General features: G+C 43.2%; 3 protein-coding genes across 22 annotated transcripts in view; 1 reads left to right on the top strand and 2 right to left on the bottom strand.

Moving 5' to 3' along the window:
- LOC108404830 (uncharacterized) overlaps positions 1–27,626 on the top strand; it is a 99,824-nt gene that overhangs the window by 7,570 nt on the left and 64,628 nt on the right. For 2 of the 6 annotated variants that reach the window (XM_036991260.2, XM_036991257.2), the window contains one exon: positions 8,405–8,858. The exons of 2 other annotated variants lie outside the window; for them this stretch is intronic. In XM_036991260.2, the coding sequence (XP_036847155.1) occupies positions 8,405–8,491 (87 nt within the window). In that variant the 3' untranslated portion in view covers positions 8,492–8,858. Of the gene's footprint in view, positions 1–1,633; positions 5,145–5,176; positions 5,616–8,404; positions 8,859–27,626 lie in introns of those variants that run through there. 2 more of the 6 variants (XM_017672620.3, XM_073228762.1) reach the window with 2 other exon arrangements.
- On the bottom strand, positions 5,625–8,745 carry LOC108404832 (procathepsin L-like). 2 transcript variants are annotated; one of them, XM_036991248.2, is made up of 7 exons: positions 8,620–8,745; positions 8,208–8,330; positions 7,968–8,114; positions 7,553–7,777; positions 6,982–7,144; positions 6,235–6,352; positions 5,625–5,756 (listed from the first exon to the last, which is right to left on the bottom strand). In XM_036991248.2, exons 1-7 carry the CDS (start codon positions 8,743–8,745, stop codon positions 5,657–5,659), a joined length of 1,002 nt encoding a protein of 333 aa, XP_036847143.2. In that variant the 3' UTR covers positions 5,625–5,656. The 2 variants fall into 2 exon arrangements, with proteins under 2 accessions (XP_036847143.2, XP_017528111.3); XM_017672622.3 differs by lacking the exon at positions 8,620–8,745 and having other exon boundaries at positions 8,208–8,398.
- LOC108404833 (uncharacterized) overlaps positions 11,031–27,626 on the bottom strand; it is a 99,607-nt gene continuing 83,011 nt past the window's right edge. For 11 of the 14 annotated variants that reach the window (XR_012127786.1, XR_012127785.1, XR_012127787.1 and 8 more), the window contains 2 exons: positions 27,314–27,531; positions 11,031–18,792 (listed from right to left, as the gene is read on the bottom strand). The gene's annotated coding sequence lies outside the window, so the exon portion shown is untranslated. Of the gene's footprint in view, positions 18,793–18,814; positions 22,493–27,313; positions 27,532–27,626 lie in introns of those variants that run through there. The other 3 variants (XM_073228751.1, XM_073228750.1, XM_073228753.1) reach the window with 3 other exon arrangements.

The following is a 27,626-nucleotide window of genomic DNA, read 5'->3' as shown; positions in this document are numbered from 1 at the left end:
TTTGTTCTGTTGATGGTGTCCTTTGCTGTACAGAAGCTTTTTAGCTTGATATAGTCCCACTTGTTCATTTTTGCTTTTGTTTCCCTTGCCTGGGGAGATATGTTCATGAAGAGGTCGCTCATGTTTATGTCCAAGAGATTTTTGCCCATGTTTTTTTCTAAGAGTTTTATGGATTCATGACTTACATTCAGGTCTTTGATCCATTTTGAATTTACTTTTGTGTGTGGGCTTAGACAGTGATCCAGTTTCATTCTCTTACATGTAGCTGTCCAGTTTTGCCAGCACCATCTGTTGAAGAGATTGTCATTTCCCCATTGTATGTCCATGGCTCCTTTATCAAATATTAATTGACCATATATGTTTGGGTTAATGTCTGGAGTCTCTATTCTGTTCCACTGGTCTGTGGCTAAGTTCTTGTGCCAGTACCAAACTGTCTTGATTACTGTGGCTTTGTAGTAGAGCTTGAAGTTGGGGAGCGAGATCCCCCCCACTTTATTCTTCCTTTTCTCAGAATTGCTTTAGCTATTCGGGGTCTTCAGAGAGATTTTTAATATGCAGATTGATGTATCAGGCATTTCTCTTCACATGAGGTTTAGCTCATGTATATTAATCTGCTGAACCAGGAATCACCAGGAGGTCTGCATGAATGCTGCTGGGGGAAGGAGGTGTCCTGTGTATTAAATGAGGTTGAGAGAAGCTAATTAAAACTACTCTTGCCGACCACTAAATTCCAACATGGAGAACAATAAAATTAATTATTTCTATTATTAAAGTTACCTAAAATCCATCATAAAATACCCACATATAATTAAGCATTTCCATAAATATGTAAAAATTCCATAGTTTGATCTTTATTCACAGCACCTAGGCCATCACCCTTCTGGAAAGTACCACTCGTTTATCAACTCCCATGTTTTACACATGGTCTCTGTGACTACATGTGTGTGGGTGAGGATGTGTACACCTCTCCATCCCTATATAGCTGTAGAAAAATGATATATCACACCTTCAAAATGGATTTGAAGAAAAGGATGTAGTAAAAGGCCACAGAGAGCTGGATCAACCACTTTGTAAGGTGATCACTGAAAGGGTTTTTGCACAGTGGGGTAAGAAAGGAGCAATAGTATGATACAGAGTCAGCCATGCTGCTGGAACGTCACCCTACATGTAATGTGATGTGTGTGTGCCCAGTGTGGATGGGGAGGGAGTCACACACAGCTCCAGAAAGAGACCTGGAAAGGAAATACATCCTGCCCATTTCAATTAAATTCCTGTATACTTGTTGGACACAGAGTGGACATCTGTTAGCATTCCTTCCTCAGAACAGGCTCTTCCCTGGCCTGTGTGCACAGCATGGCAAGCACGGTGCAGGTTGACAGTATGCACCTTCCAGCCCCTGACTGGCTTCCCTTGTGCACTCTTCATGGTGGCTTTGTGCGGACACTCTCCCTGGGTCAGGCAGTGCTGGGATGGAGATGCCGCCATGACAAGCCAAGACAGACACTGTCCCTGCCCTGAAGGGAGGCGTCTAAGGAGGAAAGCAGATGATACAGAATCCTCAGTGTCATGGCTGTTATGAACAGGGACATGCAGGACACAGTGGGGTGCACACCACAGAGGGCCTTCCTTTCAGGGGCCAAGAGTGAAGGCTACTGAGACACCAGCAGCCCAGCTGCCCCATCCACCCTGCAGGTGTGGAGTTGCTTCCCACAATGCCGGACACTGAGGTGCTCCTGAGAGACCCCAAGCGTTCTGAAGAGACCCTTCTTGTCCCACCAAACCTGCCTTCTCACCAGCCATAAGGCCTCCCATCCAGCAGCTCCTAAACATGCCTCCTGGCTGAGCCAGTGGGAAATGTGTGCCCTGGTGTCCTGCTCCCAGGTGAGACGCAAGCCCCTCCATGCACACAGAGGCCAGTTTTGACCACGGGTGCCCCTACAGCACAGTGATGTGCATGGGCTGGGGCACCCAGCCTCCTGAGGCTCCTGCTCTCAGTCTGCTGAGGAGCATGGGCCTCCTCGTGCTGACGAGAGGAACAGAAGCTCAGCAGCTGGAATTTCTCAGCCAGCTTTGGCCCATGACTCGGGTCTTTGGCCACCCACTCGGCTTGTCCGCCTCCCTCTGTTGCCCCACAGCTGTGGCTCCTGTATGAGTGCAGTCCTGTGGCCTACATCATCGAGCAGGCAGCAGGCACAGTGACCATGGGCTGTGGCCATGTATGTTGGACACGAGCCCTGAGGCCCTCCACTAGCAAGTCTCCCTTGTCCTTGGATCTCCAGATGATGTGCAGGACTATCTCACCTGTGTGCAGAGTAACCAGGCCAGCAGATAGAGAATGTCCCACAAGCCCTCCACTCTCCATCTTGTACATTATATTCAGGACACTGAGAGAAGGGAGAGTGGAGACAGCAGTGCTGAATACAAAAGGCAAATCCGCCCAGTCACTCCCAGGGCAAATCAGCAGATGCTCGAGGCCCAAAACAAAGATGGGTGGGTTGTCAGGGTGGATGACCGAAAATAAAACCACACGTGAAAGAACAACTTTGATTTGTCTTATGTCATGAACAGTGCAAATAGTAATTCTAAGCCTGGGAGCCCAAGTAATCAGCAGCTGTTAACTTGTGGAAAAAAAAGCACAGATATTAAAAATTTGTCTTGGTTGGCTTAAAATTTGAGCCTAGTGCCTTAATGTATAGGGATTAATTCCTTTCTTGAGAAATAGATACATAATTTAATATATATATTTATAGGTTCACATATCTAAATATTTTCTATCTATACATATATTAAAATATATTAAAATACAATACATATATATTTAAATGGATGAGAATTTCCTAGAAGAATTTTGATTTCATTTTGGATGTTTTGAGTTAGAAATCTCATGGCTTACAAATTCCAATGTTTTGGATTAAGCATTTTTGAGGTAGCAACTGTTTGAATGTTGAAATGTGGTCACCTACTAACAGACATATAGTAAATGGAGTATATATTTAAAACTTGATACATATTTTTCTTAACCTCTTTACATTTTCATTTTATTGGGGGAAATATTTTAATCTATTCTAGGGTTTAACCATAGCATAATGATTAAATGACTCTCCATTTGTCTAAGTTACGTCAAGATTCAGATGGGATGTGAATTGTTATATATGTATATGGATCTGGTGGCCAAAAATCCTTAATGAAATATTGACAAACCACATCCAGAAGTATTTGAAAGAAATGCACTGGAGCAAATTCAGGCTTAACCTCATAACCAGGAATGGTTCAACATCAGAAAATCCGCCAAAGTGACGCATTAGACGGAGGCGAGGCAGGGGGCAGGGGCGGGGCCGGGAGAAGCGCGGAGGAGGCGGGGCTCCCCTTTGCACCGCATCTTTGGGCCGGTGGTTCACACAAGCCAAAGGCAGCTTTCGACTTGGATGCAGGTCAGGGCTCAGCGTTGTTCCTAGTCCACATGGCATGGCAGCAGTGCCTGGAGCAGCAACAGTTTTAACACGTAACAAAAAATTTACAATCTCCCAAAGAGGAACATATATTTTTTTCCTCTATGGTAAATTCCAGTTCTAACTAGAGGGCCATCAGTGTTGTATTAGTCACCTCACCTGAAACTTGCATCTAAAAGACTCAAACTGAAATCTTCACTGCAGGATATCAGGAGTACGTAGATTTGCTGCATTCACATCACGTGGAGGAAAGACCGCATACCCTGGGGAAGAAGGCTCTGTTGGGAACAAAGCTGAGCAAAAACACCTGTAGTCACAGTGGTGCGGTTTTGATGAATGTGGGGGATGTTCAGCCTTCATGTGCCTCCTTCAGACTGAAACTTGTCAAACCCCAACAGGGATCTTGGGGCTAGGATGGGGCTTCCCTTCCCCCTCAGAGGCTCTTCCCATGAATTCATGGGATTTGGTGAGATGGTGCGGGGGTGAGTATGCTTCTGAAGGCAGTGTTAGGAAAGGCCTCTGTCGTCTGTGATCTGAGCCCCCCTTTCCTTTCTATATCTCACTCTCTCCTGATGACTTCCAAGTTTAAGTGCTTGCTTCAGTCTCAAGAGTGACATAGTCATTCTTTCCCATTGCAAGCATTTCCCCAAGTCTACTGTGCATGTCTGGTCCTCCTTGGGGATGGTAGGATCTTTCACTGGTTTTCCTTGTGTTTTGAGCATAAGGGATTCAGGAACTGGGAGACAGACACTGCGCTGTTCTCAGCACCTCCCTCTCCCCACAGCACCAGCTCCTGCTTGAAGTCGTGAAGGTCTTTTCCACAGGGTAGTGAGGGCTGAGGCATAGTGGCTACTACCATCTATTCCAGCTGTTTTGATATAGTGTCCAACCAGCAGAATGGGTTCAGCTCAGAGCCTTCCCAAATCTCCCTGTGGCTTCTTGACAGGACTGTCTCAGACACACACAGTTCTACTCCAAACACAACACTTGTCATGTTAGGTCAAAAAGCAGTAAGTTTGAGCACCTACAAGGGAAGTTCACATGGTCAAGCAGGCACACGGTGCAGCAGAGACAGACTTGACCAAAGGCTGTTAGGGGCCTTATGAGTGAGACCCCAGGTGTCCTCCACATCATGGCCTCATAAGTATTAATGGGCACTAGTAACTAAATACTCCCACCTACTCTCTACACCTCCTTGAGTGAGAGGGTGAGAATTTTAACAGACAGAAAAGAAATAAAAATACGGTCTTCTTTAGACTGCAGAATGTAGGGATTTTCTTTTTTTCTCTATTAAATAGAGAGCTTGGTATTGGGTGCAGATTCTGCCTCAGACTATCATTTGGATGCTATCACACATCTCCCCACTCTGAGGCCACAGCTCTATTTTGAAGACCAGCCTCACATCTGGGAGCTGACTCTTCACCCCTTGTGCACCCAACACAAACACTCTTGTGAACCTGCTGTGTCCAGTCCTTCCTTGACAACAAAGTGGCCATGTGGTCTTCACTGGTAATAGGGGAACATGCACCAGAAACTGGCTGCATGATATTAGTTCTGTAACTAGGCTGTATTGTACCTATATTGGGTCAAGTGATCATGATCTAAGGCCCCTTTTTAGTTTAGAAATCCTATGCATCTGTGCACTTTATAAATTGTGAATTTTTTCCTCATTAAAATAATTTACTTTTGTCTTTATACATTGTCTTTCATATTTTGCTCCATTCAAGGGTTGTTCAGACTCTGCTAATGGGCAGCTGACATGAGATCTGCACATAATTCCCAGAAGTATATATAGAAGGAGACCCAGCCATTCTCCTAATGGACCACTGGCATGTTCACTTATGGGTTTGCAGCTAAATTAATATTTGACTTTACAAAAAACAAAACAAAACAAAAAAAGCAATGTATTAAAAACATAAATACCACCTCTACTTTGAAATTAAGTTTTATTTTAAAATTTAAAAACATGCATCCTTTCAAACATAAACTTTCAAGAGTTGTTAGGTAAGTTAATCATACAAACTGTTCATAACAGTAATAGGAAAATGGTCAGGTTTTCCAGGGCAAAATGTCACAGAATTCAAATCACAACTTGGATTTTCAATAATTCAAGTATTTTTAATCCACACAAAAAGGCCTGGTCCATTTAAAACAAATTTCCTCCCAGGGATATTCTGTTCTCGATTAAGTCCTTCATTATCACCATCTCACACAGTAGGATAGCTGGCTGCAGAGGCAATTCCACAGTGGTTGTTCCGGTCCTTGGCCATCTTTACATAGCCATTCATGCCCCAGCCTGTACCCCAGCTGAAAGAAAAGAGGGGTTTCTTGTTATTACAAAAAATCCAACAATTTATCTTTATTATCATTAACACCTGAGACTTAGTAATTCACCAGAGGCCAAGACAGATTCAGAAAGAATCACTAAGTTCCTGTTGATGGTTGATTTGTAAACCTGCACATAACTTCTATCCACTAAACCTTTCACAGAACTGCAAAATGAGAGACAGGGAAAGGAAACTCTTGGGGCCAGATGTACTTCAGAATTATGAAGCTTTTCAAATTTAGAAAATGATTTAGTAACAAAACCATATCAATATGCTAGCAGTATTGAGAACAGTAACTCAATGTTATAATCCAACATTAATATGTCTGTCTACTATACAGGGGATAAAGATTCCTGGGATTTCAGAAGTGTGCTTAAAGGTTTGGGGACTTGTGTCTAACACTGATTCAAAAAAAGATTCCCTTTACAATTTCATATAGATATTTTGGTATTTTATACCTGTTCTTGACAATCCAATATTTATTATCATCTGATTCTGCTCCTTCAAAGCCATAGCCAACCACCAGAACGGCGTGATCCTGGTTTTGGCTGCTGCAGTTTGCATCATAATATATGCCTGCAAAAGAAAGTTTCAATGCTGTGGGGAGAACCACCAAGTGACACATGGCTATAACCCAGCCTATCAACCATAGTAAAGAAGGCATTCTGTCAAAGGACATCAATCCAGATATTTAAAAACAAGATTTAAAAATCTAGGCTAGGGAGTTAAATTAACACAGTCTCTTTTGTAAATGACTTGTCAAGGGGCCTAAAAGAGCACTGGTGAAATTCTATTTTTGTAGAATCTATTTCTATAGAATTCTATTTGCAGGATATCAGCCTAAGGTATCAGCACAGAACACAGTATTATGTGAGCCAAGGGTTTTTTCCCAGCTTTAATTACAGGAGTAAAATTTCTTGGAAAATTTTAAAGATCTCACAATTGGGGAAAAAGTAAATCCAGCTATATCAGTTGACTTATGGAGCCAATTAAATATATTTTTGAAGCACTTAAAATCATGGGGATATGATCCAAGCAATGGCAATGAAAGTATCAGTCACATATATTACTGTACATAGTGGACAACTGTGTTAAATCCACACTCCCAATAAATCTACCTTGAATACCAAAGAGTAATGCTTGCTATATATCATAGTGGTTTTTCCAATTTTTCTATCTAAATCTCTACATAGACAAATGCTTACCTTCTTTATAAAACTGGAATGTTTGCTTGCTTGCATCTATACTAACAGAAATGGGCCCCACATTTGCCACTGTGACCTCTAGGTCCTTCTCCTGGGCAGGGATTCCATGGAATCCAGTCACATTGGCAGCAGAATACTCAGGTTTGTATTTGCACGGTTCATTCTTTGAAGATGAAGGGAAAGAAATTTGATTAATACCTAGTTCCCAGGGAACATGGGGGCAAGACAGTCTGTAGCTTAATGATTTCCAAGTCATTTATTATGAAGCATCCCAGGAGGTGAAATGCTGTTGTTTTGAAATATCTGTTTAATGAGACATTTGTAGTCTACCTGTCCATAAGAAATTTTTCACTCTGAAGAAATTTGTTAGAGTATATAGAAAGATATATAACATAGATTTGAGGACAAATATATAGTAACCACCTGAACAGAGAAAGTTACAAGATGAACAAATTTTAATGACAGTTCTGACAATATAAAAATCTTCAATCGAAATAGTGAATTTTAAATATGGTAGCTGTTTTCTCTGAAAGTATTCAACTTTGGTACCAGTCTAAGGAGCTCAGTTTACCTTTCCATGGTATGGATAGGATTGCTCCGAGTCCAGGCCTCTGTTGTCAATAACATACTGGAAGGCAAAATTCGCTGTGCCCCCTCTGCAGCCACCGTTGCCTTGATGTCCAGAGCAGTCCACCAGGTTCTGCTCACTCAGGGGAACAAGTTTGCCAGTTTTCCGGAACATCTGTCCTTCAAGGGCACCAGTTGCACTAAAAGCCCAGCAAGAACCACACCAACCCTGAAACCAAAATGAAAATGTTCTCAGTCTACAAAACAAATAGCAGGACTTTCACAACAACCCTTTGAACTGAAAAATCTTTAAAAAAAAAATTAGTGAACTGCGTAATGTTCCACAATGTACCAAGGCAAGGAGGCCAATTCCTTTTTGGCTTTGTTCTTGGAGAGAGATATGATGAACACTGTCTTACCTGGTTCTTCACAGGAGTTACATAGCCTTTCTCTCTCCAGTCCACAGATGGGGGGATCTCAGCCAGGGAAGGCACTGGGAACACTTCCCCTGTCTCGTACTTCTGCTTTTGAACAGTATTCATCGCCTGCCTGAATTCTTCATTGGTCTTCAAGGGAAAGGGAAAAGAATGTGAGAAAAAGATTTGATGATAAAGTACTGAGGAGAAAAAGCAAAATTCAGCAATCCATACCACACTCACCATGTCACCAAAGGCATTCATTGCCATTGTGAAGCTGTGTTTCCCTAGGGCGTATTCCTCATTGTGCCTGTCAATCATTTCTAGATTCTTCGCCCACACTGCTTGTCTCCACTCTTCTTCATTCTGGAGGCAAACATATCACCTATCATCTTTATTTCTATTTAAAACTAACTCACCAGTACTGCGTGTGTTTGCAGAGAGCAAGAGGAACCATGGCCAGGATGGTGTTATACTTCAGTGAGCTGATGATCTCCACCTTCCACACACGTGATGAACACCGCTAGTATGTTCAGCATGCCATGATTATAGCCTTGGTGTGACCAGCCTCAAGAGGCTACTCTCTGCTATAAACTCCCACCATCACCGACCGTTATCTAAGGGGACCCTCTGGACAGTATCAGATGTTACCAACTTTGCCGTATAGCTTCCCGTGTGTTGCCGTCCACTGGGACCATAATGCACTTAAACCAACATCAACTGATGGAGCAGCTGAGGCTATTGCCAAGCTGAGGACAGTCAGGAGGAGCGAAGGATGCATATTTCAAAAACCTAGGAAAGAAAACAAACCGAGTATCTGATTAGACCAGCCTTTCTAACAAGCCACCCTACTTCCTTTTGAGATGTTAGAGCCACTAAAGTGGAGTAAAAACACTTAATGCATCCTCTCAAGTATTTACACAGGTCTGGGGAGGCGATCAAGATGTGGGTCATGCACCAAGCGTGCTTCCGGTTACCCGCCCTGCGACTCGGCAGCCACTTCTAGATGCTGATGCCCTGGCCGCAGGTAGCAACAGTCTCGCACCCCGTGATGAGGGGCTCAGGAGGCTGAGTGCAACGCGGCCTGGCCCGGGAACTGCCCTTCCTGGGATCCCCACCCTCCACCGCCAAGGCCAATGGCAGCGCAGGCTCTCGGGGTAGCCTCGCCCGGCCAGGCCCTCGCGGGGATTGGGGCGCTAACCTTTGGTGGGCGCAGGTGCTCAGGGTCAGCAGGCAGGTTCAGGTCCCGGGTCTCTGGACGTGGCCCAGAGGCCTCCATTTAAGGTCCGGGATTCGGCCTAACGACCACGCCCCACCGCCGGACCGCGTCGCGATTGGATGAGCCGGCCTGTGGGCGGTGCCACCGGAGCTGGGTCGCAGGCACAAGTGGGGACCTGATTAATGCTGACCCCCCAGCTTGTCCGGAGGCAGGTGGGCCTGCCTCAGCGGACCTGGGGCGGGGAGGGCAGCTTGGGCCCATTGACGCTGGGGAGGAGGGTCCCGTGCTTTCCTGGGTGTACCAGTGGTATACCCAGTTCGCCTGCTGGGTGGCAGTTCAGAGAGAAGCTTCCAGCGCGACTCCAGTGGGTTTTCTGTGTCACCCCGTGTCCTCCTTTCCCGGAGTTTTTTGTTATGGTCCCGGGAGGGCTGAAACTACCGTTATCTAGTCTAGGGTTCCTGTTCCTCAGGAAAGGCGGGTGGGGGAGAGTTCAGAGCCCCGGCAGAGGTGCTTTCACTGTTTCAGGATGGGTTGCGGCGGGTTGTGGAGGAATGTGGGGTGGGGTGTCATCCCCCAGTACCCGGTTCGTGACAAGGCCAAAAGCCGCGGAACGAAAGGGGCTGGGCTGGTGGTGCTCAGGGAAGGCCGGCATTTTATGATGCTCTCTTCCTGTCAGAGATCCTTCCTGCTTCTCAAGTATTTCTCCAATCAACAGAAACGAGTTATTTATAGAAAAATATATATAAATGGAGAAAAGGGGGATAGTAGAAACTGCTTTTCCTGCCAACTGTGTTAATGATATTCTCTCTTCTTCTGAGTCCAATGAGCTTTGCCTGTGATTTATGTTAATTGCTTTAATGACTTACTTCAATGACTTTTTTCTTTAATCTATATTTAATGCGAGTATTTAAATGACAGCTTATGAAAACGTTTTAAATGGAGGAGAGTATATTCATGTATTAATTTATATAATTGAGAATTTAAGGAAAATGAAATAGAAATGTGTAAGTTCACTTTAATGTTAAGTAAAAATATACTCACTGTAGAATATACTTTATTGAAAAAAATCATCAATACCCAAGTGACTTCCCATATATATATACATATATATATATATATATATTTGAATTCTTTTTATAAAAATGGAATCATAGTTCATGTGGACTTGTAAGCTAATTTCCACTTAGCATTAAACTGAAAACCTTCTAGAAGCACAATGAAATTCATGTATTTTTACTGTGTTAATATGTACAAAACATTAAAGTACCATTTTTATGTGTACAATTCAAGGGCATTAAATAAATTTACATTGTTCTGCAAATATCAATACCATCAGTTTCCAGAAATCTTTCATCTCCCCATACTGAAATCCATTACAAACAGCACTCCAGTGCTCCCTACCACCAGCCCCCGGCCCCCACCATTCTCCTTTCTGTCACTATGAATCTGACATGTCTAAGTTCCTCACATAAGGGGCATCAGCTGCCCTTTGGGGCCTCTCTGTTTCATGTTACATCATGTCTTCTAGGTCCATCCATGTGGTGGCCTGTGTCATAACTTCTTCTTTAAAGGTGAGTCATATTCATTGTATGAAGGAGCTATGTTTGGTTTCTCCAGTTCTCCATGGATGGATATATGGGCACTTGGCTAATTTTGATAATGCTGCTGTTGAACAAATGTTTGAGATTCTGTTTTCCTTGTTTTTGGTATACAGTTGTGAAATTGTGGAATACAAAAGTAGAAGTGCTGGAGAGGTTAATTCTAGGTTTAATTTTGTCTAGGTTTTTCAAAATGACTGCACCATTTCACATTTCTATAAGCATTGCACAGGTTTTCGACCTGACATGTTTTGCAAATACATGTTTTTTAATTTTGTGAGTTGCCTTTTCATTAAGTTAATAGTGTCCTTTCATGAAAAAATTTTTAATTTTGATAAAGTCCAATGTATCTATTCCGTATTTGTTGGCTGTTCTTTCTGTACCACACCCAAAACACCACTGCAAAATAAAGTTCAATATCATGAAGCTTTTCCCTTCTGTTTTCATATAAACTTTTATAGATTTATCTCTTATGTGTTTTATTTTGATCCATTTAATGTTAATTTTTGCATGTAGTGCAGACTAGCATTTCTTAAGGAACAACCAATATGTCCCTTTCCCAACAGTTTTCTCAGGTGAGGGAACTATTTTAAAGTCTAAGATTGTTAGAGTAGGTGGTTAGATAGACATGGGCAGGAGGGGAGAAGAGGACTGCAGGCAGCCTCCAACTGCATTCCCTACTGTGACCGCCCTGTCTCGCTTAGACAGACCGCTTTTGCAGTTCAGCACAAACTGATAAGCAAGAGAAAAGAGTTACAGGGATCTTCCTGATTTTACAGCCCATGCACTTAAGGATGGCCTAGTCATTAATGGCATTAGGCCATCATGATGTCACTATTACATCATGTACATCATGGTTCTGGCCCCACCATGGGTTTCTCTAGGACAATCAGGAGAATGCGGAAACCAAACTTGCATAGAGGCTGAAGGGGAGGAATGAGACAATCTGAAAGATAGTATGAGAATGACAAAATGGGAGGGAGGAATCCAAATAACCTCCCATAAAAAACAGTGTAAAACCCAGGGAGTGGCTATCCACCCTCGGGTAAGCCCGCTTCTCTGTCTCTGGAGCTTACTTTCCTTTTGCTTTGGCTAAATAAAACTCCCCTGCGGCTTTAATTCTCCATCTTGTCTCTCCACTGAATTTTTCCATTGGAGACAAGAAAGGAAGGATTCCACAGTCCACTGCCCAGGAACAAGATGACTGCAGTCATCCTGATTTTACAGAAAATGGGCCCTGAAGCTCACTGATAAAAGTCAATAAGTTATGGCAAGCATCCTGCAGCAGTAGGTACAGGGAGAGGCCCTTGTGGCCTTCTCCCCACCTTCCTCCTTCCCATCCCTGAGTCTATAATCCATAACCTCTCTTTGGAGACCAGAGCATCTCCTCTGCAAATCTGACCTGCGCATTTAGCTATCAGCCTCACTTCTCTGCCTATGTAGGAGGACACATCAGGACACTGGATGCTGCTCATAGAAAAATGCATTTAAAAGACATGGTTGTTTTACTTGCTTCCTTTGGTCAGAATGTGTTGTCTACTGAACTCCTTCTTACATACCACTTGATCTGGCTCTGTTCAACAGCAGTGATCCCAGAGAAAGACTAGATTCCTTATTCAGAGGGTGAGAAGGGAGAAGACACAGGTCATGGGACATAGCAAACATAAATCACTGGAGTGGAGTTACTAACTCAGTAAAATTTCCAAACTGTATGTGGAGAAGTTTTCCTTGATTTGTTCTTTTTATTTTTTTTTAATGGGGAATCTAGGATGCTTGATTATACAGTTCTCTTTCTTTTTTGTGTTCTCAAAAATTTTAAAGAATTTATGTGTGTCTTTAGAACTGGTGAATAAACGAACCTCGTTGTTACTATCTGAAGTTAGCATTTACACATTGTCATTAGAGCTAGGTTTACAATCTTACTTTTAATGATCACAGGGAAAGGAGCAGAGTTTTTGTTTCTGAGAAATTATCAAGCAGGGAAAGACCCAGGGGCATGGGGAAAACACCCTCCTGGGGCAGGAAGGTGTGGAGGACCACCCAGTGCAGGCAGCATATTTTACCTTCCCTGTAACTCACATATCTTCATTGAACAAGACATCAGGTGAGCAGACATTGAAGTGGAGAGCCTGGCCCCGGGGAGAGTCTCTTCTTTATCTCACAGTGGCCTCAGGGTCCACATTTCACTTCTCCTGGTCCCTCTGGCAGCCAGAGTTCAGTTAGCCAAGTAAGTGAAAGTGGCTGGGGAGGGACGAGGGCAGAGTCCCCAGAGATCAGCTTCCTTTTCTAAGTCCTGCTGGCCTGACCCACATTTATGTCATGTCTTCACTTTAGAGAGGAACCTGGCACCACCCTTGATCTTGTATACCCACTGCCATGGGGTATGGCATACCTGTAAAATGGGACATACCGCAACACCCATGATCTAGGGCAGTGGCTCTCAAAGTGGGTACCCTGACCAGGAGCATCAACAATGCTTGAGAACTTGTTAGAAAAAACAAGTTCCTGAACCCCATCCCAGACTCAGAATCATAAACTTGGGAGATGGAGGTCAACAGTTTCTTCACAAGCCCTGCAGGTTATTCTAATGCAAGTGTGAGAACCACGGTCATAGGGGTGTTGTGGAGAGTGAGTGAAGGAGCAGGTGTGGCATACTCTGGGAAGCACCTGGCACTGACATGTTATTTAGCTGTTAGTATCGCCATCATCATTACTGCAAGAACACTTTCTAATAATTCTTATATTTCCAGGAATGCCAGGTACTCACCAATGGAGATGTGTTTCCTTGGAAAAAACCCCTAGGGACATATATGCAAGCCAAATGTCTTGAGCATGATACAGGGGCTTATTTTCCCTTATGCCCCATTTATTTTTTTATAGATAGTGTTATTTTTATTGAAATATACTTTATCATTTATGAGTATTTACCATAGTCACTATGTTCTGAAAGCATTACCACTGTCTAATTCCAGAACACCAAAAAGAAACCTTATGCTTATTAGTTCCCAGTTAATCATAATTATTTCTTACTCATTACCCATTATTCCCATAATCTAGTTTCTGTCTTTATGGATTTGTCTATTCTGGACATGTCATATAAATGGAATCATAAAATATGTGACCTTATGCACCTGGCTTCTCTCACTCAGTGTGATGTCTTCAGGGTTGACTCATATTACAGCCTGTACCAGAAATTCATTCCTCTTTATAGCTGAGCACTATTTCAACAATAATATACCCTTTTCTAAATTCATTCATCAATTGAAAGATGTTTCTTGCTTTCACTCTGTTGGCTATTATGAATAATGCTGGTATGAACATTTTTGCACAAGTTTTTTGCAGGAATGTATGTTTTCATTTCTCTTGGGTAGAAATTGGTATTCATACATGTTTGAGGAAATACCAGACTTTTCCAGTGACTACTACCATTTGACCTTCCCACCAGCAACATATGAAGGTTCAGATTTCTCTACATCCTCACTAATACATTTATTGATCACTTAAAGTTCTGTACATGCCAATAGGCAGAGGTGACATCTCACTATGGTTTTGATTTCAATGTCCCTAAGGAATGGTGATGTTGAATATATTTTGATGTGCTTCTCAGCTATGTGTATATATATTCTTTGGAGAAATGCCTACTCAAATCATTTGCCCATTTTCATTGTCCTCTTAGTGTTCAGTTGTAAGAGTTCTTTAATATATTTTGGGTATTTTACATTTATGACAAGGGTAGCAGCAAAAAAAAATCGGTTGGCATAATACTGCTGCATTTAACCCTGTTGAGCAATCTGAAGATCCAGACATTGCACCCGACAGGCCACAAACTTTCCTGGAGTTGCCCCCTCAGAATGGATTGTTTCATCCTTTTTCCCAGTTGATGAAAGGGGAGGAAACTGGGTCTTGTCTGGACTTTCTTTCTGTTTTATCCTCCTGGTTTTCCTATTGGATTGGAGATGCATGAAAATCATTTATCCTTTCTCTTCTTTCTCTTTATCATTTTGATTGAGAGGAAAGAAAGCTATTGAAATAACCATGTTTTATAGGAATACTAAATTTTGATAACCAGAATTATAGAATATCTCAAAGTTTTTGTAGTAAAGACTTTCTATTGTACTGCCATGTCTGCATTAAAGTGCTCAGTGGAAAAATGACAAATCAAGAAAAACAATAATTTTCTTACCTGTTGACTTCATCATTTGACTACCAAACTGCACTGGCTTGGACATGTAGACCCTCCAATGTCATCCTTTGGTGAACATTAACTTCGAGCAATTATCTTACCCCCTCCAACAATTGGCTTCACTCACTAGAAATGCAGATAATTTCAATGACTTCATAAGGCTGTGTTACAAATTAAGTGAGTCAAAACCAGTTGTGAGAGAAGCAGACATCTCCAGGATTTCTCCCTCACACATGGCCATTCCCCTGAGCAATGGCATTCCATCCAAATGTGAGCTAACAAGGTAATGACTGCTGCTGCCATTGAGATACTGTCTGTAGATCTTGATGATTACTCTTACCATTCATCTAGGATCTATTGTGAGGCATTAGGAAAGTTTGTGAATTAATTCAAGGAAATAGCTTCCAATCACTATAAAACCATGGAAACATGCATCTCTCCCACTCAGCATGGTCTTCTGCCAGATTGCTCCCATTTTTCACCTCATTGTCCTAGGAAGCTCCTGCCACCAGGGATTCAGTTGGAACCATGCGTAGATTTGAAATCCTCTGAGAGGGGTATTAGCATCATTGAATATGCCTCTGATTCCATCTGGGGAAACATGATAGGTGTGAGACGAGGGCCTTGAAGAGTTTAGGCCTCGTTCTCATGACCCTGCCCTGGATGCCAGGCCCATGCTCAGTGTGATGTGAGTGGCTGTCCTTGTCCTTACTCTCAGCTCATGGCCCAATCTGCAGGAGTGCGGGGAGGGTGGTTTCAGTTCTCCCTTTGTAGATGATCTCCTCTCTGTTCCTCCCAAGGTATCTGTAGATTATTGAATCTCTTTCATATCAGGCCCTGTGCTTACGAATTGGTGATGCACAAAATACTGGTCCGTCCCCTGAGAGGGGGAGCTGACATCCACTGGAGCATGAATCCATGCGGGTAATATGTAAACTTGTGCTTCCTTCCTTCTGCACTGCCCTAACAATCTTGGCAGCTTCTCATACTGTGGATTCCAGGTGGTGAGGTTTCTATGTAGCCATCCCACCCCATGATAGAGGGAGTCTCAGAAAGTACAGCAGTCCCCCTTCTTCAGATTTCATCAAGAAAAAGAGAAGTCCTAAATGACACTAAATAAAAGACTTTCTGACCAAGGCTACCTATGCCCTAAAGAGTCAGCTTCTGGTTGTCTTTCCCTGGGGTTGTGTCTGCAGGTTTGCTCCTCAAGAGCTAGACCAATACCAGCCCTGCCCAGACTGGGTCATCGTAATTCTACCACTGACCTTCATCACAAGACACCCTAGGGATCTCCTGTATTGCAGACCTCCTCTTCCTCACCTTGCTCGTGGAGTAGCAGCCCAACTCCCCCTGGCATTGAGGATCCACCTGCCCCACCAGCACCGTAACTCCCTCCCTTCTGGGTCAGAGGCATGAGGAGCCCAAAGTGGTGAATGGTTGTCTCACCTTCCACATAAATGAAATCATTGTTATGTCTCCTGGTGGAAGCATCCTCCCTGAGCAACTAAGACCTCCAGGCAGGCACAGCATAAAGTTTTGGAATAAGAAGAAAAAAAAAATGCTGGTGGGTCATGAGGGAAATAGTGTGCGGTGCCACTCCCATTATCCACACACCTCCACAGATTTCCTTGTCACCAGTTTTCTACTGAGGTCATTCCAAGGCCTGGACCATCCCGCCAAAATATTGGCCACAGCTCATGAATCAGGATATAATCGCAAGTCTGGCCATTTCTCCTTCCAGGCAAGGTAAACAACCAGGGGCACTGCTGACGTTTTGCCCACTGGCAGGATTTCCCTTCACCACAGTCCTGAGGGTGTTCCAGAAAGAGGCTTCATGCCACAGCTGTCTGCCTTCAGCTGGTGCCTGTATATCATGCTGCAGCAGATATAAACTGGGCCCAAGTCTTCTCTTTTTCTTTCAACGTATTCTGGAGAACTTCCGGTGAGGCCAGGGGTGCAGGCTGGGAGACAGAAAGCAGGAGCAGAGACCATAGCATATGGATCCCTTCCTAAGGTAACTTATTTGTGCTATCAGGGCATGGTTGAGTCTCACCATGCACATTCCACTTCCATTTGATGATGGAGGGTTTCTGTGTATGCTGAGGTTTGTAGCTTGCTGAGTTAGATAGCACCCAGTTCATGATGGCAGCTCAAGGTGCAAGATAACTTCATGAGCAGTGGTTAAGCTACTAAGAGCCAAAAGCAGAACAGTATGGTTTCTCAAAATGAGAAAAGAGCCTTGCTCCGAAATCCTAAGGGCCTGTGCTTCACCTGTGGGTTCCTGCCACAGGCTCTGAGCAGCCTCCCTGTCTGCCACGGCCACTTCAAGCACCACCGATTATGCCCCATGTGGCAGAGCAGCCACACAGCAGCCTGGGCCTGCTGCACAGCCGCCTCCTCTGGCCTCACTCAAACTAGCAGGGTTTCTTGTCACTCAATAGGCTGGAGTAACATGTCCAAACATGGGATATGTTGCTCCCAAAATGCAAAGATGCCCAGGAATTGTAGTGCCTCTCTTTGATTGTAGGAGGGACCAGATCCAAGAACATGTATTTGTCCTTAGAAGGGTTATCTCAACCTGCCCCACATCTCTGCCCATGGAAATTTCACTGAAGTAGAAAGTCCTTAAATTTTTGTATAAGTCATTTCCCATTCTCTAACACATAAATGCCTTACCAGTAAGTCTAGAGAGATTACTACTCTTTGTTCACTAGGTCTTACAGGCATATGTCAACATTGAAATGGACCACTGTGATACCCTGTGGGAGGGGAAGGTGATCAAGATGCCTGCAAACTAAGTTAGGACATAGGACTGGAGGGTTGAAATTGAGTGGGCTTCTTGTCTATTTCACTCCTAGCAATGCCATCATCAACCGGCCAACACCATAAGTTACACGGCTCAGACTATTTTGATTGCTGCTTTCACTCTGCTGTCCATTATGGTTTTCCTTGGGTGCCGACAGCCCTCACTTAGCCACTGCCCCCAGGATCCAGTTACTCCCATTGCATTTATGTTTCCAGTCAATGGCCCTAATTCTTACTGTGAGGTCTGCCCTACAGGAAAGAGAGATCACAGAGCTCTTCCAGGACACCAGGGCTCCCCTCACAATGTATCTCTCACACACGGTGAGAGCTCTGTCTTTTGAACTCTCCAAGACTGGATGAATAGGTCTTACACGACAAGTCCACTTCAACCTTCCAGTATCCCTGGGTCTTGAATCCCTTCATCTACATAAAACCAAGGCAGGTATGGCATTTCCATCTCACTCATCTGGGCCACCTGTGTTACATTTTTCAGCCATTAACGGATCCTGGCTTTTAGAGCCCTTTCTACCTTCCTGAGCAGCAACATGAAAGGTGGAGTCTCTTTTTGTGAGGCCACAACAATACTTTCATTCTGATTCAACTTTGTGTTCTTCTCACCATTATCTCTCACCCTTAGTATCCAGCCCAACACATGTTTCTGTATCAGTTAGAAAACTCAGGTCATTCTTTTGGAGTGCATGCACCTCCTCATGAATTACCCTGCATATCTCCCAGTAGGAGCTGCTGGGTTTGAGTCTAGTTATAGGCATAGAAGCAAAGAGGGGGTGGGGCAGCCCTGTCTTAGTCCTCCTTAGTCTATCTCAATCTGTCTTTGTCTGCTTCACTGCCCATAATAAAATACCATAGACTGGGTGGCAGAAATTCATTTCTTACAGTTCTAGAGCCTGGGAAGTCCAAGAACAAGGTGCTTATTGATTAGGTTCCTGGTGAGAGCTCTCTTCCTGTTTTACAGGTGCCACCCTCTTGTTGTGTCCTCACATGGCCTTTACTTGGTGTGTGTGCCTGGAAGACACAGAGAGAGAGAGTTATATAAATAAATAGATGGTTGATTGGTAGATGGTAGATAGGTAGGTAGATGAAGGAAGAAAGAAAGATGATTTTCTTCCTCTTTCTATAAGGCCACCAATCTTATTGTATTAAGACTCCAATCTTACAACCTCATTTAAGATTAATTACCTTTTTAAAGACCTTTATCCAAACATAGTCACATTGGGGGTTAGATTCTCAACATACAAATTTGAGGATGACACAATTCATAGCAATGCATATGAATTTATAGGCACGGAGAAAGTTATACCTATTTTCACTAATCTTTGACCAAAATTAGCATCCCTTTAACTGTATGTTACTAACACACCAGTGTAATATCGGAAGTATCCATGATTTCACCATAAGAAATCAGGTATTTCACATCACGTTATGATTGTTTTACATAGCTTATAAATTTGTTATACTTGTCACTATCTCAAAATTACAGCATTGAAAGATTCCTCACTGGCAACACATATTATCATATTACAATGTGATTTTTTACATTTTTATAAACATATTTGAATGTTTAATCACCTTGTAATTTTATGTCATTTAAAGCATTATCATGCGGAAGGACCCACAGGCATCCTCAGAGAGCCAGAGGTGCCAGGGCTGCAGGGAAACCTGTGTGAATGCAGGTGGCTGGACTTTGGGTCATGCTCCACTGGTTGAAAGTTACCAGGACCACTGAGATGTCTCAGAAGTAAGGTGTGCAAAGTTGAGCTGACATTGAAAGTATCAGGTCCCGGTGACAAGAAAGGAGGTCAGTGACCAAGGCCTCTAAAAACAAACTTGCAGGGCAGAATGCTACAGGTTGGTATGGCACAGACACAGTGAAAAGCTCTGGAACGAATACAAGGAGTATTGAAGCCTTAAAATAAGCATAAAATGAGCAGATTGCAGATAGAATTAATCACAATCTCCCTTTCCTTATAGACTTATACTCTATGGCTTTCTTTTGTTCTTATATGACATTCAGGGAAACTGGTTCTAAAATAGAAAATGATTATTTTATAGATTGTGCATTAAAGGTTGAAAGGTTTCCCTTTTGAATGTATATTTCTCAAAAGAAGATATGAAAGTGACTAAGAACCACATGAAAAAGTACCCAATGTCTAAGATTCCTCAAGGGAGGAACAACCTAAGACAGGCACAGTCACAGGGGGGCCATCAGGTGAGAATTTGGGGATCAACAGAGGTGAGGCTCAGAGCCTCACCCCCCCTGCTTTGAGAGAAATCTTCTGCATCCGTGGATGTTTTGCTGCCCTTGTCTAGCTTGGATTAATACTTAGTCCATAGGCACACACCTGATCATCTGATCATCTACATTTGCCCTCTTACAGCACTAAACTATGTTTTCTACCTTTATCTTGCATCTACCTACCACTTCAGCATTTTATTATTATTAATAATAATAATAATAATAATAATAATAATAATAAAGGGAGAAATGTGGGATCAACATATAAATCAAGTACAAAAATCAAACGAATATTCATATTTGACCTGATCGTTTATAGGTCATAATGCGTGATCAAAACCGAAAGTTTCTGTGATGACTGCCCTTGTACTGTTCACCATGTAAGAATTTATTCACTATGTAAGAATTCGTTCACCATGTAAGAACTTGTTTGTTATGCTTCAGAAGATTGGAGACTGACGAGAATTAGGCTTGAGATGGATTAATGATTGTACATTGAGCATTGACCCCCCTATACTGAATTTTATTGTTGTTAACAATCATTTGATCAATAAATATGAGAGATGCCCTCTCAAAAAACAAAAAACAAAAAACAAAAAACAAGATTAATCAAATAAAAATAAAAATAAAAAAAGTACCCAATGTCATTAGTCATTAGGAAAATACAAATGAAACACTGAGATTTCCGTTTACATTCACCAAGATAGCTAACATTAAAATGACTGACAATAGCAGGTTTTGGTGAGGTTACAGAGAAACTGGGATTCTTTTACATTGGTAGTCAGTATTTGAAAGAGTATATCCATTTTGGAAAATTGTTTTTTTATAAATTTAACTTATTCTCTCCCCCATGACCCAGCAATTCACTCCTAGGTATTTCCCCAAGAGAATTGAGAGCATGTGGCCACAGAACGACTTGTATAGTACATGAATAGCACTTTTATTGATGATAGTGAAAAGGTGGATTAAATACAATTTCAGCAATGGAAAGGGTGAACCACTGATACAGGCAAAGCATGGATGAAGCTCAGAGACATTGCTTTCAGTGAAAGAAGCAAGACACACACAGAGTATCTAATACATGATGTCACTGGTGTGAATTCAGGAGCACACAATACTCATTTGTGGAGAAATAAAGCAGGGACAGGGGTGGCCTCGATGGTGCAGGGGGTGGGGCGCTGCCTGGAAAACCCGCACAGTGGGTCTGGCTGGCTGGATTCAAATGTGCTGTACCCTGAGTTTGGTGGTGTTCACCCAAGTGAACACATTCATCAAATATCATTTATCTGAAAGATAGACATTTTATCTGAATTCAAAGTATACATGCATGAAAAAAAGGTGAAAGTTTCTCCCATATGGGAAATATATGGGCATACTTCTCATGCCTCAATTTTCTGTTCTGTAAAGTGGAATTAATATACCCCTCTGTCTTTCACACAGTTTTGGGAAAATGGATTGGATTATGTAGATTTACATTCCTTTGACAAATGAGCAAAGGGTATCAAACACGGTATCATTAGCTTATCAGAGGGTGGCTTTCAAATCCCACCCGGCTGCGCCCTGTATCTTTAGAGACTCTTCTGCTTGTTTACACACTCCTTCCCTGGAGGACCAGTCAGAACACGTAAGACAGTTTCCTTATGCTGTTCACGTGCATGCTCTTATGGAGAAAAGCTCTACTCTTGAGGGGTTATGTGACTAGAGGACTAAAATACAGTACAAACTGGGGACAAGGAAGTAACACTGACTTCTTGACCATGAAATGTCTGGAGGGTCAGGAGGATGAGGTGTGCAGTGGCCCCACACCTGTGACCACGCCCTCTCCTCAGCACCTTCTGCCCTGGGAAACTACTTTCTGTCTTTGGCTTTATGGGCCAGAAAATCAGATTAGAACCAAGAGCAAGAAGAACTTCTAGAACCAGGCCAGTTCCTGGGATTGTGTGGAATTTGAGGGACACAGTGGGCTTTCCATATGGAGAGTCCCCGTGAGACCCCTCTGCCCAGAGAGGAGGACGGAGCTAATGCTGAGGCGCTCTTTGGTCTCTGGTTTCTCATCCTTCAACCCCTAGGTCTTTGCTTCCCTCCTGTTGGAAGATTCCTGCTTAATATTCACTTCCTGGCTATTGGTGCCAAAATTCCCCTTGGTTCTTACCCTAAGGTGCTCTTTGAAGAGCCCAGATTTTCCTTTGGGGCCTTGAAACTTAACTGGTCCCTGTGGGCTTCCCTTAGAGGAGTGTGAGAGAAACTACTGAGATCGACCCTCCCTCCCAACACAGAGACACAGAGAGATTGAGAGGGAGAAGGAGGAAAAAAAAGAGGAAAGAGAAGGAGAGACAGGAAGGAAGGGGAACGCTGGCCTTGCTCTGCAGCATCCGCCTGGCTGATGTGTCTCAGAAGCTGTACTCCGCCCTCCCAGCTGTCAGCATCATAGTCTGCAGCCTGCGGCAGGGGCACATGACCCTGTTATCCCTGGAGGAAGCAGAATACAAACCTGGGATAAGTGGAGAGCTGGGAGAACTGGTCGCCCCACTGTGGGCCTGAGCAGTCCCCAGGCTGGGCTTTGGAGGAGAGTGGCTGTCAAGCCTCTGGTACCCATGCCAGGGGAGCTGCTGGCACCTGGAGGTGCTGTACACACATGCTGTGAGCTCGGAGCTGACCTGCCACCTGCCAAAACAAGCCCTGGTGCTTGTCAGCTTCTTCGGAGTGGAGCCCAGGCCAGGCTCTTGCTCTGGGAAGAAAACTCCAGCAGCAGAAGAGCTCAGTGAGTCAGTGAGCGTTAGGCCAGCCAGCCTGAGCCTGGGGGGAAAAACCAGGGCCAGTGTCCCGACCCGGAGCCTGGGGACACCAGAGCCACTACTGACCTGCCCAGACAGACTTCTGCCTGGGTGCTGGGCTGTAGCCACAGGACTCTCTGTGGCCATTTCCAGCCTCCTCCCTCAGAGGCCTGGGCCAGTGGCCTTCATTTATGCCCACGTTTGTGCCAACTCTGTGTGACATCTCCCACACTTGGGGGAGTTGATGTAACAACACCTTCTAACAATAACATGGATAAAAACGGGGAGCTCAAGGAACTGGAAGGCTGAGAACCTCACCTTGTAGGGAATCACTCTTCTGGCTGCTCAGCCCCAGCAGGTGGCTGGTGATTAGCACCTTTCTCAGTATGAGAAGGCATTCCTAAAAAGTGTTTCCACCTTTCTCAGTGATGAGAAGGCTTTCCTAGTTTAGCCAGAGGAACTGACAGCCACAGGGCCAGCCCAGATGCGCCAGAGCAGTCCCTGGGACACTCAGCACGCCCGAGGGTTTTTCCACCGCTTTAGAGGAATAACAACTCTGCTCTCTGGAAGGAAGGTCAAGGGCCCTCTCCCCAGAGGTGGGGTCTGATGGGCCAGGCCCTGCTGCTCACCTCCCCTGATGCCTGCAGGTGGTGCCTTCTCACCACACTGGCCCCCACATGCAGACCACTGCAGGGCTTCTCACTTCCGCCAGTGCCCTCCCCAGACCCTGAACACTGACGCTCCCAGTGGTTCATCAGTTCCTTCCTGAGTGGCTAAAATAAATGTTCAAAAACCCTTCTTATAACAATCTAGATGGCACTGTAATTCTTCACCACTGAAAACATCTTTATAATACCAGACTTAGTAACTCCTTTCCTGAGAGACTTTAAAAGACCCCTAGTCACCTGGATGTTCTCTCGACAATGTCTTCCATGGCAAAGTGCTTCCAGGAAATGGGAAGCACTAATGCCTTCCCTGGAGTCCGCACTGTAGGTGCCATCTGGATCACTGGGCCTTATTTTGAGAGACAGCTTAGTATTTAGCACCAAATCAGTTCCAAATTATTGCCAGAGACATTGGGAAGGCATTCAGGAGAGAGAGATGGGCAGAGGTAGAGGCATCTGCCCAGTGTAGTCAGACTTTCCCTGGGGAAAAAGTGCTGGATGAACAAAAAAGGTAAAGGCAAGTGGTTGTTGGAGGAAAGAGGGTGCAGATGGAAAGGGCAAGGTCCTGAAAACCAACCTACTGTGAAGAGAAAGGACCAAATCAAACAGGAGAAGAGGGAACATAAGACTGGTTGCTGGCTCATCAAAAAGAAGTCATATCATACTTGTGACAATTGAAAAAAACATTTCTCTAGCCAACTTTATAGTAAGAATACAGTTTTAAAAAATACATGTAACATTGATAAGTTTTCACAAATGCCTAAGGTGCCTAAATGGTTTTCTTGGTTTCACTGGATATGGCTGGTAATTGTAGGTCTGCTTTGGTTATGTAGCTGTATTCCTATTATGTGAATGTGTGCACGCAATTTAATTAGTAATTTAAAACCTATACACGCTTATGTTACACTACAAGAAGATATGTCAAAGAAATAATCAATCTTCCCATGTTTTCTTCCATCTGCTACTTCTACAGCTTCTCTTCTTCCTTCATAATTACAACCCCTAAGTAGAATTTGTGCCTCATATCGAAATTACCGAGTATCATAATTCTTCCAAGTGGTAAAGATACCTCAAGACAAATGCTGGGCATAGAAGCCACAGGGCATAAATCTGAAAAAAAGTAAAAAAGCTAACCTTTTCAAAAAATATTTCTTCTCTCTCACTTACCAACTTTACATCTCCCTATATGGCCCCGGAAGATGACTGGTTAGCCAGAGACGGGTAAGATTCCTCAAGGGAGGAACAACCTAAGACAGGCACAGTCGCAGGGGGGCCATCAGGTGAGAAATTGGGGATCAACAGAGGTGAGGCTTAGAACCTCAACCCCCCTATTTTGAGAGAAATCTTCTGCATCTGTGGACGTTTTGTTGCCTTTGTCTAGCTTGGATTAATACTTAGTCTATAGGCACACACACCTGATCATCTACATTTGCCCTCTTATAGCACTAAATTATGTTTTCTACCTTTATCTTGCATCTACCTACCACTTCAGCATTTTATTTAAAATAATAATAATAATAATAATAATAAGGGAGAAATGTGGCATTCACATATAAATCAAGTATAAAAATCAAACGAATGATCATAATTGACCTGATTGTTTATAGTTCATGATGCATGATCAAAACCGCAAGTTTCTGTGATGACTGCCCTTGCACTGTTCACCATGTAAGAACTTGTTCACTATGTAAGAACTTGTTCACCATGTAAAAACTTGTTCGTTATGCTTCAGAAGATTGGAGACTGTTGAGAGTTAGGCTTGGGGTTGATTAATGATTATGCATTGAGTCCCCTATACAGAATTATATTGTTGTTAACAACCATATGATCAATAAATATGAGAGATGCCCTCTCAAAAAAAAAATACATGTAACATAGAAAATATGTGTCAACCATGGTGTTATTTGTAAGGCTTTGTGCCGCTAGTTCCCACAATTAGTTAAATGCGGGACAGCAGGAGCCAGGGAGCAGACATTCTAGTTTGTTTGAATTTTTTTCCTGCTCTGACTTGCTGATTCTAATCACTACCCTGGGCAATAATAAAGCTGAGTGCAAGCTAAAAATAAAAAAAATGAAGAAGTCATATCATGTCACTCAAACTGTGCAGTGGCTTTACTTTCCCATAGGAGAAACAATGATAGCCATATTTTTAGAGACCTTGATATTTGAGGGAAGACTTCTCATATGAGGCTAGAGTTAGTTTTCCCCTATTGAAAAATGTTTTGTTCATGCTTTCTCCTTATTTCAGATTTTCCAGCTTTATAACAACTTAATTTGATCTAGATTGAAGGATATTAAAAAATGAAAAAAGGCATTCCTATAAAAGTCTTCATGTGAAGTGTTTCTGCAGTACAACAAGGGGTTCCCGCTCCTGTACCAGGGGGGCCATGAGTTGACTGGACTCCTTAGAGCCACAAGGCAGAACTGGTCCTAATGTTTCAATGAACTATGACACATAACAATGACCTGCCATTCCGCCTCTGTGCTCCACTCTATAGGTCTGGAAGGGAGAAAGCATTCACTCATTCAGTAACGAATGGGACTGCCTGCCAGGTGTGCGGCAAACCTAACGGTTGGCAGACAAGACAATAATCAAGTAAACAATTATGTAGTGATGCAGGCCACTTTTGTTGGAAATAGTTCTAGGTACAAATTTTGGTCTGCTTCTTAACTGCCATGTAAGCCTTGCACAAGGTACTCAGCCTTGTATAGCCTCCATTTTCTCATCTGTGAAAGGGGATTAAAATTCTTGAATTCTTGAGAGTATAGTGAGGATTATAGAGGAAAAGTTATATAGCACTTTGCATATATCTCTAGCAATTATCTACTATGATTCTTCTTTATGATGCTCTGGAATTTATAGAGGCCTTTATCAAAATACCCTTGCTGTGATCATACCATTCCATAAGATATATCACTAACGGTTTCACAATTGTCAGAAAAAAGAAAAATAATGGGTATGTGATAAGCCCTTGAGGTCTGGGTAGGGCCGAGCACTTATCATCATCTTAGGACACAGCAGATATGACAGAAGATTAGGGACACAAGGAATCTCAAGGGAAGCCATTTCAGTGTGTTGCCTCAGGTGTGCTCTGTCCTCTTGGTTCTTTCTAGAGTTAAAGAATTATTGTGCCCTTGGCGTGTCTTCAGCCAAATTAACACCCACCCTCATTGCTCTCTCCCGTGCTTTCATTGCTTGTTAAGCCTGACATGCATGGTGCCGTGAAATAGGTCAACTGTGGACAGAATCTCTTGGGAAACGCAATGCTGAGCGCAGGCCTAGCCTTGGTGAACCTGCTGACCAGTTATCCATCTGGGAAGCTGGGCTCCTTCATCTTCTCTTCTTTCAGATTCTCATACAAATAAGAATGTTAAAAACAACTTTATTTCTGGTGGGCTGAATCTTCAATTGGTCCCATCTAAATGAAATCACTAGCAAAACAGTTCCCTTAAAATTTCAGTCTCTAGGTCCTGACCTCTTCACAGTATGTTGTAAAAGGCATTGGTTTCTTCTAAAACTATAGAATATGTGAAAGTTAACTGCCACAGGGAACAATAACCTAACCAGCTCCTGGATCCGGAGAAATGATGTCATACATTCCTAATGTCCTGCTCCTGGGGACGGGACAGGAAGCTCATCCTCCACCTGGATCACCTCCTCCCATTAGAATTTTCAGTAAATACTTGGTAGTGGCTGCTTTCAAGGATTCTCAGAGCCCCTGCCCATTGTCCCTCTAGCAGTTTATTCTGCACTTATTATTTATTTTACTTAAAAAATTATCCAAGTAATCATTATGAAGTCTTAACAAGTACAGATCAACAAAAATGGGAAAAATGCATCCAAGTGCTACCTTGCCTCCTTGTGGCCTCTTGGAGCAAGCAGAAAATCTGGAATGTGTTGCCCACTCAAAACTCTGCTTGCATCACAGCCTTCCATCTGCTTATAACAAGTATCCCCATCTTCCAGATAAATAAACTGAAGCTTGGAGAGGTTTCGGACGTTCCTTAGTTGATATGTGTAGAAACCAGGATTTGTCCTCAGGACAAGGCAGCAGGTATCCCCACAGGGCTATGACAAACAAGGGATGACAAACTGTCAATCATCAAACATCACTAAAGGAATTTTAGGACACAACATTGATGCTTTATGCTAACTATGACCTT

This window comes from Manis javanica, chromosome 2, assembly GCF_040802235.1.
Source record: "Manis javanica isolate MJ-LG chromosome 2, MJ_LKY, whole genome shotgun sequence".
Classification (NCBI taxonomy): Eukaryota; Metazoa; Chordata; class Mammalia; order Pholidota; family Manidae; genus Manis; species Manis javanica.
This window is presented reverse-complemented; position numbering and strand designations above follow the sequence as displayed.